The following is a 16,693-nucleotide window of genomic DNA, read 5'->3' on the forward strand; positions in this document are numbered from 1 at the left end:
CTTAATATTAGCGGACAGAAAATGAAGTATTTCTGTGTTGGTGAAGTTTGATGCAGTATGTTTTAAAATGCATATTTAAAATTGTTTTTTTTTACCATATCATGAAATCAGTGTATGACAAATATTTCAGAAAGTCACTAGCCCCAACAGAAGCTTTGGCTAGTGCCTTATATATGAAAATAATACTGATGATAATTTCCACTAGCTAAGAACTAAAATTCACTAGCCAGGACAGAAGGCTAGTGGATTTGTCAGATGCACGTGCTGATGGAACTGTTGCTTTCACATTTTCCTGGAAATGGTATTTCCCATATCTATTAATAGACCCGAGCAAGCCCGATATCAGATGTGTTCCAAATGCCTCAAACAATCAATGCATCTTTTAAAACAAAAATTTACCTCTTTAAACCAAATAGTGGATGGATAATCTAGTGTCATTGTGTTTCTTTAATGTAAGTTATAGGCCTATCTCTAAAACCATACATCCCCGCAGGTAGCATTTTTCATTTATATCCGCTGATCAGACAGGCAGAGGCTGCCGTTTGATAGGCGCGATTGCACCCACGCTCATATACATATAGCACCCATAAAACATATTTCTCAGCACGAAAACATACTTCCCTTAACAAATTTGCATGGTGAAAATTTTATACTGTTAACTTCTATAATTTTTGAGAAATTGAAACTGAAACCAAATGTTTTCGTTCAGAAAAAAAAAAACAGTGATGTCTTCCTAAATATAACATGTATCAACTGTTTTCATTGGTTGTATGTAAGTGGAAGTCAGTGATTAAATTAATATTTATTTGATGATTATTAGTGGTAAACTTATTAATAGGACTAAAATGAAAAGTAAGGATGGTTAGTATAATTATAAATGACAGTGAAACATGAACAGATATTAATTTTATTGTTGTATATTAGTATCAGTTTGGTGACATTTACATTTTAACAAGTTATGCTAATTTCTGAGGAGAGCAATGACTCTCACAAAAAAATTCAGGGGAGCTTTTTTCAGCTCTAAAGATTTTACAAATGGCAGTCACTGAAAAGGTAGTGCAATATGTGCATGCTCCGGGTTAGCTGTCTATATTATATCAACAGTACCTAGCTTATAACTTGTATTGCAATTCTGACGAATGTAAATTAAGCAATCAAAATTAAATGGGAACGTATCACATTTGTTTTAAAATAACTACACAAAATACACATTATTCAATACGTTTATTAGGTGCTTTATTATTATAAAGTTATTTCAGTTTCGAACGTGATTATAATTTGTTGACATCTCGTAGGACTCATTGCAGTGACCGGGTAGTGATGACTTTTATTTTTGTTGCAATTTTTTAAATGTATATTTAACCAAATAAGTTTTTTACCTTGGCTTCGTGGAAAGATATCAACTGTATTTCATTCCGAATAAAATGTTAGAAAGTTCAACAAAATGCCAACTTGTTTGATTATGAACGCCCCCCCCCCCCCAATCCAAATGCTTATAAATTGCATTATTTTATCCACATTTAATTGTTTTGTTATTTGCCAGTTTTATTACTTTTTCTGTATTTAATAGTGAATAGAATATAACAGAGACTTTTACCTTAATCCAAACCCATTGAAACCATACTTTTTATATTGGGCTCAATTTGGCCCATAGATGTAAATTTTATCTGTACATATATAGCCTGTATTCAAAACTTGTGGCACCATGTTTCAACCGTTTCTCAACCGAAATAGTGCAACAAATGGACACACAAACCAAAAATGTATAACCTACCATATTCACAAAATCCCAATTGAAGTACTTGCATCATTATTAACAAAATAAATCTTCAACTACAACCTTAAAAAATATTCCTGCTATGTTAAATTTGCTACGTAGAGGGAAGCAACTTGCTGTGCACGTTAAAAAAAAGTATTGACTTAACGTGCCCCATGCACTACATCCCACAGACAGGATAGCACTAGTTGGAACAAAAAATGGGCCCACCGATGGGGATTGATCCTAAACCGACTGCACATCAGGCAAGGGCTTTACCACAGTGCTATGTCACTTACAATTAGTTTGATATTTTTTGAAATTATGAAGATTACTTTTATTTGCTTTGTTGACAATTTCAGTATCGGGGTGGGGGGTTGTACTTTATATTCATCATTCGCTAATAGAGCAGCACTTTTGATGATGAACTGTCACTCCTAAATCAATTTTATCTCTCCCCAAAAGGGCCTCTAAGAAAAACCCAGACTGATCATAAGCAGACCAAACTACGGATATAATTTGACTGGTACAAACAGATTACCATGACAACATATACATATAAACTCACATTAAAAACATTAATTGTGCAAATCAAACAATCAATATATATTCAAAGATATGTTGTAAAACTCTTATTGTTTACAAACTTGCCCGCAAAGCATGTGAAAAGTTATTTCCTCTTGTCATGCGCAGTTTTCCCAACATTACGGTCCAATCAAAGCTAGTGTGACAATATAATTGCAAACCTTTTCACCAATCAGGCTGCTTGACTTGAATCAAACAGCTGACCAAGGTGCGAGGATTGGAGAGGCGGCTGTTTCAATCTTCATTCTCTGGTTTTTGTTGATATATTATTCATTTGTGTTATAGTATATTTATGACTCATCTAATGTTTGGATTAAAAACAGAGGGTTATACTAGTTTATGAAGCATTGTTTTTTTTTAAAAGCAGGTGAGGATACACTACCACTAAATGAGAACTGTAATTGTTGACTGTAATCGTTAACTTCAAGATCCGTAACTCGAACTGTCAGAATTCGTATCCCGTTTTGTTTGTGTTATTAAAGAGGCCATCGCAACGTTAAGAATTATATAGTTTAGTAGCAAATATATTTCCAAATCATTTAATGTTTATGCTTTTCATACCCCTTTTGTTAGACTTTTTTCATTTATGTTCGTTTACAGATTAATTTTGTTCTGCCCCAACTCGGGCAACTGCAGTTCATCAAGATAAAGGTCGATGCAATGAACTTCCATTATGAAGTATACCTTGTATGCTTGTGATTGATGTTTATATATACAACTGTAGATACGATAACATAGTACAAACTTTGACATGGTCTCCTGAATGAATTAAAGTTTGTTTTATTTAACGACACCACTAAAGCACATTAATTAATCATCTGCTATTGGTAGACAAGTACTCTGATGGTAAAGGAGCTATGGACTAGTATGGTCCTTCCCACAAGGAACGCCTTTTTTTCATAATAATGTACTACAAGCTATTTATTTCTAAGCCACTAAATTGCTCACAAAGATAGGGGCAGGGGTGCAGAAAGTACTCGCCCGCTCACCAATTGCGAGTAAACATTCTGAAGGACGAGTTAAAATTTTTTACTTTTTCATTTTGTTTGTCACGTGATGTTGATCACTTGCCAGGTGTTCATAATAATGTTTTGTCAATATATCTATATACATGTATACATGTGCAGGGCTTCTTGAATTGTTTTTCAATAGGATCAGTGATTTAAAAATTTTACTAACCATGATTAAAATTTACTAGCCCTACTTTACTTTAAGTTAATACAATTTTACTAAATAAGGCCGAAAAAAATAATTACTTGTTTCCAATTACCTGCTGGAAAAATATAGGGTAGGTAGGTAGGTAGGAAAATAATTTTATTTTGGAAAATAATTTTATTTATGGATATTAAATAAAGGTTTTGACTACCGGTATCCAAAATAACCTCTGCATGTATAGAAATGTATTATGCAAACCAACAATACCATTCATCACAGTGTTTTCCCTAGAAATGAAGTAAGGCATGGTAAAGTGACGTTTTGGTGGCATATTTTAGGTGGTTTTTTTCCATTATGCAATTTTGAAAAGGACGAAAAAAACGTATGGCCATTTTATTTTCTATATCTATTTCATAACTTAATTAAGAAAAGGAAATATCTAGTACTATCCACATAGGTGTGTTTAAAGACTTCTTTTTACATGGGCAACTTATAAATTTATAAAAGGCAAGGCATTTTGATTTTGAGGGCAACATGGTGCTAACCTATCTGTGGGAGAGTACATACAAAAGACCCCTTGCTGTTTAATAATAGGCAGGTTTACTCTCATACTAACACTTAACTTCTGTACTGGTCCAGGACAGACTTGGTCGAACCTTAATTGGATAGAATCCAGTAAATAAGTTATAACAATTTCTTTTAATGAAAACTGACTGTCCAACAATAACATTTAAATTTTTTTTTATGAATATTATCTTTCCTAGTGTATCTAAGAAATGGTAGACTTACCAATTTTATAATTTGCAATGTTAGTTTTATTCTGTATGCATCCAGTATTAAAGTACACACTTGGTTTGAAGCAATCAATTGGTCCAATAAATAGAAATGCAGTACAAATGCTCAGGATGCTCAAACAAATGTTGAAAAGTAAAGTTTGTTTTATTTAAGGACGCCACTAGAGCACATTGATTTTTATCTTTAATATTATCGGCTATTGGACGTCAAACACATGGTCATTCTGACACTGTTTTTAGAGCAAACCCGCAAAGTTCCCAGTGACCACTTACAAAAAATAACGAAACGCATCGAGATATTACTGACATATTTAATCATTTGATTTGGCAGTAAACTCTATCAGTATCGGTAAACATTCCCTCCCCTAGTTTATCAGAAGGTCACTAAATTTCTACAAGGCCAGTTTGTCGCTGGAGTAAATCATTAAATATAGTTATTATTATTATTATTATTATTATTCGGAACACCTCGCTATGCTAGATGTAGAGTAAATCGGAAAAGATCGCATATATTCGTGAAAACAATTTTCCGACTCTTCGCCCGATATCTCACGAAAGTTACCGAACTTCAATTTGAAGGGAAGTAACTCCATCAATCAATTGTTAGAAGAAAACATTTCGTGGCTAACGGGTCACCAATAAAACTAAATTTGCGATAGTAAAACCACCGATATACGTCCGCAAATCGGGAAAACACAGTAGGGTTATCCCCTAAATTACACCAAATTAGTGCTTGTGATAGTTTTGGAATGTTTTCGTGGAAAACGTCGTTATATTAAAAAAACATTTTTGGATATACAAAAAAAGTTTTACGGTCGGCAGGTTCAAATTAGGGTCGGTCGGGTAACCGGAAACAAACAATATTTTATGATACGCCTAATAGTACTAATCAGATATGTCATCAAAAGATGGAGATAGAGCTTAAAAACACTAACATTGGGGGGGGGGGGGGGGGGGGGGGGGGGGGGGGGGGGGAGGGGGGGGGGGAGGAGGATATTTATCTTTACAAAATAGACTTAATTGCAGCATTTGACTAAACAAAATTCACTAGCTGTCGGGCATGGCAATTATAGTAATTTACTAGACCAACATTGAATATCACTAGTCATGGGAGTGGGGCTACCATAATCTAGAAGCCCTGATATGTGTGTGTGTATCATTTGAAGTGAAGACACTATATATTATACTATTAAGCATAAAAATGAAGTCATAAAGGTATTTTTTACTATATGAAAGAAAGAAATGTTTTATTTAACGACGCACTCAACACTTTTTATTTACGGTTATATGGCGTCAGACATATGGTTAAGGACCACACAGATTTTAAGAGGAAATCCGCTGTCGCCACTACATGGGCAGGATAGCACAAATCACTGGTCGTGCAAGTGGTTTACACCTACCCATTGAGCCTTGCGTAGCACTCACTCAGGGTTTGGAGTCAGTATCTGGATTAAAAATCCCATGCCTCGACTGGGATCCGAACCCAGTACCTACCAGCCAGTAGACCGATGGCCTGCCACAACGCCACTGAGGCCGGTTTACTATATGAAGTCGGCCTACTATTTGAGTCTGGGACCATAAAAATTATTTAATTACATCATATTTTATGTTGTGATTAAATAGGGAACACAATATGATAGCCCTGTTTAAGTGAATAACCATTTCTGTGCATGTTTCGTTTGAATGCAAGCATACCACGGGATGGGATGGTGTATATAAAAGATACCTTACTACTAGTATAATGGAAAAATGTGGCAGGTTTCCTCTCTATATGTCAGAATTACCAAAAGTTTGACATTCAATAGCCGATAATTAATAAATCAATGTGATGTTGTTAAACTTAAGTTAATGTTGATTGTTGAGAACCTTATTTTTTAATTGGCCTAAACAATATTTAAAACCATTTCAATAAATTATTATGGGCATTGAGTTTGGTTTTTATAAAATCTTTAGCCAAATGCATGTTTTACTTAAAGCTAGCCAAACAGATATTGTGAAACCCCTCTAAACTAGACATTAATGGGACCAAGTAAAAGTCTGGTATGTTTATGATCAATCATCACATTGGTAGAGCCCAACAAATATCAGTTTTCGATTTTTATTGATCACTGGAATATAACTAGAAAATATTATTGCATAATCTTCAATATTGGATATTATAAATAGGTTAAAGGTTTTAGAGATTTTATAATCACATGTAATACCATGGATGAAATGGAATCTCCGTGGGAAGTCTCCGTGATTGACAGTCTTTGGGACCTGACAAGATTCCTTCCCTTGAGGTTGACCTTTATATACCCTAACAGATATTTCCTCATGCTTCAGTGCACTTCCTAAGACTTGTCTCTTTAGAAGTTTTCAGCATGGAGCATTCTTAGTGCAAGCTCCAGATTCTCCAAAGAGAGGTGCACCATCAATGGTTCCATTATTAGCTAGGTATGGGGTTTCCAGTAAATGTTCTGATAAAGATGCCAGTTGGTGAATAATTCATTTGCTGATATCTTCAGATCCACAAGGTGGCTGTACATTTAAACAAATAACATGTTGTGGAAGTTGCTATAAATTTATATCGTGTTGACAGTAAGTACATGTAACCTGGTCTTCAAACTGCTAAGCCTGATATCACAATTTGGGGTTTGCACAAATGCATCATGTGTTTATAAAAGGTACCAAGTACACCAAAGTCACCAAGTGCACAATATTGAGGGGTTTTCTCAAGCCTTTGTCATGTGAACTCTGTTTTAAGTTTCACTTTTTCTATCATTTAAATGTTTTAATGTTGATGGTTGTGACTTACTTAATTTGAAGAAAGATTGTTTCTGATTTGATCAACATGTGTATGTTGTTGAGAAAGTAAAATAGACCCTTCGAACAGAAAATTCTATTTGACAAATTGTGGATTTATTTATTTTATTTTATTTTAATTTTCAGTGACATTATTAGCATTTATTTGTTGGTTACAGTTAACAAGCTGGAATATAATTTACATGTATGTTGTGATCACATGCCAGATAATCACAAATTATAGTTTCTTATATACTTAGTTTAAGTATTAAAGTTAAAAGGTTGAGATAAAAGTAAATAGGGTATGCCAGTCCTGATTTAAGATACTTTCTTAATGTGTTTTTTATTAGCAGTCCTCATAATTGAAAATCAGTTTCTTTTCTTTTTTCTTTTCTTTTTTTTTTTTTCTTTTTTTTTTTGGGGGGGGGTACCCTGCACTTGTTTCAACTCTTAGTACATACTAAATGAAGTGTATTTATTTATTGCAATGGGTAATAGTATATTTGCACAAATAATCAATGACATCCTTTTATTTCATAAATATTTGATGGTGCACTTCAAACTTTGACTCACTGCTTTGGTACAGTGCAACCTATAGGCATGTGTGTGTACTATACATAAATTGTATATCATAGCCAAGGGCTAGACCAGTGGTGTTAAATCTAACTTCTTTTGCACAAATGTCCTTTGACCATCACTTGATTAGTGCCCCTAAGCTTAGTGAGCCCAGTGCTGTGAGGTGTGGGGATAACAGTTCAGTCAGACTTGCCAGTCACAGATCACAAGAGAGCTCTAAACAATCCAGGCTGCAGTGGCTACTGTGGGCCCTCTTGCCCTGGGCTCTTTATCCCACCGCCTGCATGCTTCACTGCTGATTGATTGGCCATAGCCAAGACCCCCCTTTGTGAGATAGCTGTTCCCCTTAGCTGGTTTTCTGCTGGCTTGACCAATCAGCCCAGCACCCAGTTGTGTCAATGATGCCAACACCAAGATCATCTTAATTACTTACTGTCTGCAGCACTGTTAGCTTGTCCAGCTTCAGCTTCCAGTCTCACTGCTGTTTTGTGTCCTACTCATTCTGCTTCACCCACTCACACTGACATGACATCTTTTGTGCTTTTGGTGTCTGACATCATGGTAGTGTGATTTTTGGATTAACTTGAGGAAGGAATGAGACTTTCAGAGGATATCTACTAGTCTCATTCAAACCATCAATTTGGAATCCTACAGATCTGAACTGTTCAGTGGAAATACCAGGTGACATGTCTTTACTATAACATGTACATATGCTTCAGATCAGGCTAAAACAGACCTTTCTTTGTTTATTGTGGGGGGGTTTTGGTATTGGAGGTAGGGGATGGGGGACAACCAGTTCTGCTATATTTAAAGGAACCTCAATATTTTGGCTAAAGCAGTACCCTTTTTTTGGTTAAAGATAACCGTTTAAAGATCAAAATATTGTGGTATTTATGTATATATACATATATTATGTCACCCATTTTAGTTTTTTAGTTACAGTAAATGTATACTGGTAAGTAAATTGTGTTTCAAAATAGATTTTCAGACATTTTTCATCATTTTGTTTTTGTACATGACCGGACGGACTAGAACATGAGGCCCTAACATTAATTTTTTTGTCTTCCTAATGTTTGAAATGTGTTTGTACCATTTGAGTTATAGGTTTAAAATAATAATCCATTTTAGCAATACATTTTGGTGCACGGTTCCGTTTTGTCCAATTTGATTCGGTTTTCACATGAGTCCCATTTCGACATGGTTCTGTTTTTGCTATAATCCTGCATACTGATACTAGTGTTTCTAGCATTAATTTGGGGGATTATTTGTAGTTTAGCCATTGGAGTTCATGTCATGTAATTATGTAACTGGTGAGAATACCAATAACTTTCATCATCTTCCAGCAATAGCGAGTTTTCAATTTAATTTTTTTTTGTGATTGTTTTATAACTACATTAAATTACAGATAATTCGTCAACTGCAGGACATGGTAATCACTTGATGCAAATTTTTGCTTATCCTAGAATTGCTAGGTATAATGTGTATTTCATTTTTTGTCTCTAATAATACAAAAATACTGTAAAAAAGTTGTTTACTTCCAGTTTACCTAAAACATTTTAGTACATGTGTACATTAGGAAGAAGGAAATGTTTTATTCAACGATGCACTCAACACATTTTATTTACGGTTATATGGCATTGCACATATGGTTAAGGACCACACAGATATTGAGAGAAGAAACCCGCTGTTGCCACTTCATGGGCAATTCTTTTCGATTAGCAGCAAGGGATCTTTTATATGCACCATCCCACAAACAGGATAACACATACCACGGCCTTTGATATACCAGTCATAGTTCACTAGCTGGAACAAGAAATAGCCCAATGATCGACCGCGCATCAAGCAAGTGCTTTACCATTGGGCTACGTCCCGCCTTTACATGTGTATAAGTCAACAAAAAATAATAATTCTGTAAAAAGTTTGCAAATGGTAACTCACACAAGTCTATAGTTTTGCTAACCCATTTTTCATTTACACAGTAAATTCAAGATATCAGTTACAAAGTCATGTCTTACTTAGTCTTATGAATATAAAGATGAACAACCTGAACTTTAGTTGGGACTACAAGCAGTGGTAGAAGATGGATGAATCAACCATCAGTTTTGGTACATACAGTACTAGCTTCTTAATGCCATGGTTTAACGTTCCACTATTTAAAAAGTAATTTTTTTATTAATAACAGACAATGTAATAAACTGGTTTTGTGACATTTTAAAATATATATATGTGTGTGGCATGCTTTTTTCACTATAATTGACATGTATGACAACTTTACCATTATTAGACATTAAACAAAATTATTATGTTGTAGAATCAGCTGAAAGAATACTTTAATATATTTTTGATGTTGTATGCAGCTTACAGACATTTAAATTTAGTAGAAACTTACAGTAATGTGCATGCTAAAGTTATTGTTGGTTGATATAGTTTAATCAATATAGAATGCAATTATTGTATTGTGTTCAGTTAATCACCAACAAAACAATCTCACAAAAGGTTTTTTGAACAGTCTCTTGTAGTCTTTTTAAACGTAGCTCATAAAATATTAGTGGGCAAGTCATGTTTATTCCCCCTCCACCCCCACCCCACCCCCCCCCCCCCACCCCCCACCCATATTAAGAAATTTTAAAAATATTTGTTAGTGTAGGGTTAGGAATAGTTATATACAATACCTTTTAAAACTATTTGTTCTATAAAGCAACATAATGTTTATATTTCATAATCGAATATCGCTATGTTTTGCCTTTGAAAAATTAGACATTTTGGATAGTCTTGTGTAAAATTTCTTCCACAAGGGTGCTTTTGTTGGTGTTTTGGGAGGAAATTTGGCACAGAAGACAGAATGTAGTATTATGGGACAAAACATTTGTTTTATTCTGTAGACTTTCAGTTCATTCTGTCAAAATACACCCTATGAGCTTTATAAGTATTAAAGGGCGGGATGTAGCCCAGTGGTAAAGCGTTCGCTTGATGCGCGGTCGGTCTAGGATTGATCCCTGTTTGTGGACCCATTGAACTATTTCTCGCTCCAGCCAGTGCACCATGACTGGTATATCAAAGGCCGTGGGATGGTGCATATAAAAAGATCCCTTGCTGCTAATTGAAAAGAGTACTTATGACGTGGTGACAGCAGGTTTCCTCTCTCAATATCTGTGTGGCCCTTAACCATATGTCCGACGCCATATAACCGTAAATAAAATGTGTTGAGTGTGTCATTAAATAAAACATTTCCTTTCCTTTATAAGTATTAAAATATAGTGTCACTTGTTGATCCACTGCGTGGCCAATGGTTGGAGTGCTCGGCTACAGTATCAATGGTCTGGAATTCAAAACCAGACCATAGCACTATGTCATGCAATATTTAGTAGATATCACTAATTCAGTACCCCAAAGGGGGGTAAATATGGAAGTCGCCAACAGGCACACATACAAGAAATTATGAAGTGGGTGTGTGTGTGTGTGTGTGTGTGTGTGTGTGTCTAGACTGACAAGTTCTAGAGTGTTTAGTGCGTCATTCCCCAGAAAACATTCAACACACACACCCTTGTCCTGCATGCACCTGAAATAGTAAAGATGTGCATGTAGAACTGTCGTGGCAGGTGACCCCCCTCATTACAAACAGTGCTCTAAGTCCTTTTTTTTTATGTCATACTCATAGTAACCAATGTGGCGGGAAAAGGTTTCTTCTCACATACATGTGTGGTTGACACCTAATAGTTGCTAACAGTTTCCACCAGAGGGTACGAAGGGTAAAATTATGTACATTAAAATCTTGGAAATTAATGGATACAGTTTTAAAATATATATATTATATAGAGGATAATAAACAGTTACCAGTTGTTATCAAATTTATGTCCCGAGTGAAATAATTTTCAGTTGTCATGAGCTTATTATTTCACGAGGGACATAAATTTGATAATAACTGGTACCGAGTTTGTTATTCTATTTATTACCTCAGCTACTTTTTCTCTAGAAGCCTTTATTTTCGAGGCACATGCACGAAAGGCCAACTTTTATAGAAACGATGTAAACCACTTTGCGCACTTTTCTGAGAATTGCTATAACTTTGTAATTTAATCACGTTCATAAATAATTTTAAAAAACCAAAAGTGTTCTTTATTCTGCTACAAAATCTATAAGGAAATGCATTAAAATGACATTTTGTTATAAATTTAACACCAAAAATAGAGAGCCGTAAACGCAAACTCTTTAAACTACATGACGTCATTTTGTGTGTGCCAAATCGTGATGACGTCATATTTAGTACTGACGAGGTCATTGGTTTGTGAGCGTCAAATTGTCCAATAGTATTGTTCGTTAGACCAATGCAGAATATTTCTCACTGAGAAAATATGGAAAATATTTTCCCTGTTATGAGTGACCGCTGGGGTAATAAAGTAAGAGAATTGCTGGTTAAAATTTGTCGAAATATATAAATGCACTGTCCATTTTCAAAAGATTTTAGGCCCATAATCTCCTAGCACTTATGATCTTTTTTCTTTTTAAATTTTTTATTACGTACCCTCAAATTATTTTCTGGCAGAAAGCCTGGCTAATTAAACAATATGCTGAGTTAACATTTGTTTCCTTGAATCATGACAAAATAGAGCTTGTTGGTGAATGAATGGGGTGTGCTGAAAGACATGTCAGGAGAAATACTTTATTTTCTCCTACAGTGTGACAACTGTAACAGCCTATCTCTAATTGTGTGCAAACCACTACTAGTTTGAAATATGGCAGGTTCCAAAGCTGTCCACCAGATGTGATCATAACAACACCAGGGTGGTAATTTCCTAATGGGGTAGCTGAGTGTTTTAACAGCCTCCTGTAAGGGACTACCTGTAATGAACAGAACAACCCCTTGTTTGTATGCCAGTAATTACTGTACAAGCCATTTGTTTTTGTAAACATTTACAGTCATCAAACGTAATGTTTAACCAAACAAAAAACAAATGTTTGCCAAAACAGTAGCAGATTTGTGTGATGCTAAAGAATAGAAACAATGAAATACCCCTGTTGCACATTCATGGATTGCATCAATTGTTATTTACATTTGTATGCATGCTGGATGTCCAACTTTGGAGGAAAAAGTCAGTCAAATACATTCATCAGACTATGGATATGACACACTGTTTCATGACATATATATTGTTATGTATACACGGATCATATCGAGTATCACTGTTACACCTGTAGTCTCCATATACAAAAATACACAATCCATGTACATCTCCCTGTCATGGACAGAACCCTCTGGTGAAGTCAGAGGTGGTCACAACAGGCGTGCTTGAACAGTTCTCTGATGGAAGCATCCCAAGAATTACCCACACCCACATCTATGTACATTTTGTATTTAGGTGGGGTTTTTTATTATTATTATTATTATTCTGTGATTGTACATGCACATACATGTAGATGAAACAGGAAGATGGTAGGGTTGTTGTTTGTTTTTTCAAAAAGGTTAGACAAAAAATTAAAACAGATATTAATAATTTATTATGTACTGAGATTTATTGATTCTTCAGGTCAATTTTTAAAAATTCCATAGGCATTTGTAGACCATCCAATTTATAGTGGTCGTTCCTGTTCTGTAAGAATACTCTTGAATCAAGTTTTGAAGAAGTGAAATGCACACATGATAGAAATGTGTGATCATGATGAAATACAATACATTATACAATTCAAGTCCCAGTTTAGGCTACTTAAAAAAATGTACTGGGGAGCATCCATTCCTGCTTTCTAAAAATAAATGCCCACTGGTGGTTTTTGGGGTGTGGTTTTTTTTGTGGGTTTTTTTTATTATTATTATTATTATTCATTACTTGACCATGCATAGAAAGTCTCTCTTCAGTAATTTATGTTGATAAATAATTTTGAGGTATGATATTTGGACTTGGGCATAATACTATTTTAAGTAATGAATTTTCTAAGTGCCCATAATTTTTTAAGATCCTTTTAAATTGGTGGAAGCAGATGCTTGCCAACTTTTTTAATGTAGTGTCAACATCAATTTTATGTGCATCTGCACACGTGTGCTAACTTATTTCAAGGAACATTTAGGTAATGTTAACATAGAATAATACAAGGTTTTATGGTTTTAAAAATGAATTATAATCAGGTATAGAGGTAACTTTTGAACAAACCTCCAACCCCAAACCTAGCTATGAGTGTATAACCATATATATACTGATATTATATATTATATTGATTTATGCATGTTCAGTCCTCATCGTTGTTTCACTTTGACAAGGTGCGGGACGTAGCCTAGTGGATAAGTGTCCGTCTGATGCAGTGTCAGTCTAGTATCGACCCCATGTCGGGTTATTTCTGTCCTGTCTCTGGGATTGTGCATATAAAAGATCCTGTGTTACTAATAAAAAAATGACCAAATGTTTGACATCCAGTAGTCGATAATAAATATATCAATGTGCTGTAGCAGGGCACAATATTTCACGAGAACCGTTGTTCTGTTCGCGTGTCGGTTACGCAACTTTAAAATCACGTGAACGGCCAATTGGTTACGTGGTGAACAATTAATTTCTAAAATTAAAAGTACCACTACAAGTAAAATTGAAAATCAGTTTTTTTTTTTTTTTAAACATTTGAACCACCAGTGTAGCATAGAACCGTAGTTCAAGTGTTTTGCAGTTAGGTAGGTATAACTCATCTGGTACCAGAACTAAATACACATCGGTTACCTAAGTAAACTCACGTGAACCGATTTTAGGTTACCTAACATTTTGAAATATTGTCCCCTGCTGTAGTGATGTCGTTACACAAATCAAACTTTAACTGTGTACATCCTTATTACTACTATTAATAATCTTTTATTGCCATTGTTTGGTAAATGGTATATATAAATCAAAAATAGTTTTTCTCAGGAAATCTTAACTTTTTAACTACACATATGTGTAATATGATTTTTTAATCCTTCAAAAGGAAGTTCCATTAAGAATGGAGCCTTCAGTTTTAGGGTGGAACTGAATTGAACAGGTGTCTGACTGTATTGTCCATGGGGAAAACTACTTGCTGAAGAAAAGGGAAATTCTAATGGAAGTGTGATTGTTTTTAGTATGGATCAAAGGACTCCTTTACAATATTCAAGGATATTGCCATACAGTTTTTACGCCTGCCTGCACACTTATTTCACCCTAGGCCTTTGTGCTGTGTTTCAGTCCCAGGATCCATTTCACAACCTCAGCAGCGGTGGTTACATAATGCAACTGGCCACCTTGTTTAGGGGACACTTTCTCACTGCTGTAATTAGCTCTAACTTCAAAGGTCAACATTCTTTTCTCAGAATCTGCTGCAGTACTACAGGAAGAAAGCAGAAATATTTATTTCCATTAAAAGATTATCTCCAATGAAGAGATTATCACAGCCATAATCTGTTAATTCTACAGTTGTCTTGTCAGAGAAATCTCTGGACAGTTCTGTGGAGTTCTTGGATTAGGATTTAGTGTGGCTGGGTAGCTGGTTCAAAAGGCAGCATATTCAGTGATGGACTTCCTGGTGGAATGACTCGGCTGTCTCAAAATGTCACATAGAGTTAATACCATCAACAAGTATTTGAAGATAGTAAAAACTTGTACACATACAACAAGAAAAAGTACAAGTGAATTGCAAAATCAAAATGGTACAAACTTTTAGTTTTGTTTAACAATACCACTAGAGCACATTGATAAATGAGGCTATTGGATGTCAAACATTTAGAAATTTTGACATAGTCTTAAAGAGAAAATCTACTACATTAGTAGTAAGGGATCTTTTATACACACCATCCCACAGACAGGATAGCAGATACCACAACCTTTAATATACCAGTCACGGTGCACTGCCTGGAAAATGGTACATGTCATACTAGTATGTCATATAAAACATTGAATGATGTCTTAAATTTAAGAATATGTGATTGTGTGTTGATATGGATGGACTTATTGGTGCATGTAGGTTGTCATTTCATGTTCTAATTGCTACAGATTAAAAAAAATATTTTGCTTCAAAACCTTTCCACATTCTCTCTTATTGATAAAGGTTGCCGTTTTTTATTTTATCACTGTTTTTTTGTTTTTTTTTTTCTCTAGTAATGTCTTCATCCACTGTCCGTCGTCGACAGACGGAGGCAGAAAAGAATGTGAACCGTCTGCGCAGTGTGATGCCGGAGAAGCTGGCGGCCATGTGTAAGATGCATCTGTCTTTTCTTCTTGACCTCAGTGGATCCAAACTGGATGAACTCCAAGATGGAGAAACTAAACATGAAAAGAAACGAGGATGCTCAACATCTTCTTCGAAAAAGAAAGGTTTGTCATTTCAGTTGTATTGTTTATTTCTGATTTCTAGTACCCTTTTTTTTTCCAGTTAAGTATTAATTACAGACTGCACAGCTGTTTATTTTAGTTGTATAGTGTATTTGTGATATCTAGTTCTTGGTGGAATGGATACTGCATATTCACAGCCATATAACAGCAAAGAGACAGATGTGAGGACAAATTCTTTTCTGCAAGAAGGAATTAAGAAGAGACATCAGAGGTGTTTATTTCAAACAGATATTCTTGTTTTGCAGTATTCACATCTCTAGGCAAGAAATTCACTTGGATGGGGTTTTTATATGAAAATCTTTGCTGATATGACAGGTTGTCTGCTTCGATGTAGAATGTGTGCCAAAAGTTCCTTCCAAAATAACCAAATGAGTCAACTTAGCATTTTTACACCACAGATCTCATTGAAGTTTACACAGACTACATTCAGGGTTACATAAAAGTTCATGTTTTGTTATTGGTCCAAAATAGATAGTTTCAGCTGTTTTCATTATTGTTTATAATTAATTAATAACTGTTAATGTTTACTGTAAAAAAAAAAAAAAATGCAGACATATATTTTTTAAAAGTTATATGTCATAAAACTGAGAATTTTCCTATTTGGTTATTGGCGGAAACTGCCGAAATGTAGAACAGGGATTAACCCTATGCTGTGTAAAGCAGTTCTATGGTTTATACTTCCATGAACGTCAAAAATAATCATGTTCAGTTTTTATAATTCCACA

The 16,693-nt window shown here is 34.8% G+C and overlaps 2 protein-coding genes across 3 annotated transcripts in view; one reads left to right on the top strand and one right to left on the bottom strand.

Annotated features, from left to right (window-relative positions):
- The window catches only part of LOC121384572 (anaphase-promoting complex subunit 4-like), a 177,948-nt gene extending 175,519 nt beyond the window's left edge, over positions 1–2,429 (bottom strand). Inside the window, exon 1 of the mRNA XM_041515027.1 lies at positions 2,325–2,429. The gene's annotated coding sequence lies outside the window, so the exon portion shown is untranslated. The remainder of the gene's footprint in view (positions 1–2,324) is intronic.
- Positions 2,430–2,532: 103 nt separating this feature from the next.
- LOC121383150 (rho GTPase-activating protein 19-like) overlaps positions 2,533–16,693 on the top strand; it is a 31,512-nt gene continuing 17,351 nt past the window's right edge. Inside the window, exons 1-2 of one of the 2 annotated variants that reach the window (XM_041512979.1) lie at positions 2,533–2,592; positions 15,735–15,950. In XM_041512979.1, the coding sequence (XP_041368913.1) occupies positions 15,737–15,950 (214 nt within the window). In that variant the 5' untranslated portion in view covers positions 2,533–2,592; positions 15,735–15,736. Of the gene's footprint in view, positions 2,709–15,734; positions 15,951–16,693 lie in introns of both variants that reach the window. The other variant, XM_041512978.1, reaches the window with a different exon arrangement.

The sequence above is a fragment of the Gigantopelta aegis genome, chromosome 10, assembly GCF_016097555.1.
Source record: "Gigantopelta aegis isolate Gae_Host chromosome 10, Gae_host_genome, whole genome shotgun sequence".
Taxonomy (NCBI): domain Eukaryota; kingdom Metazoa; phylum Mollusca; class Gastropoda; order Neomphalida; family Peltospiridae; genus Gigantopelta; species Gigantopelta aegis.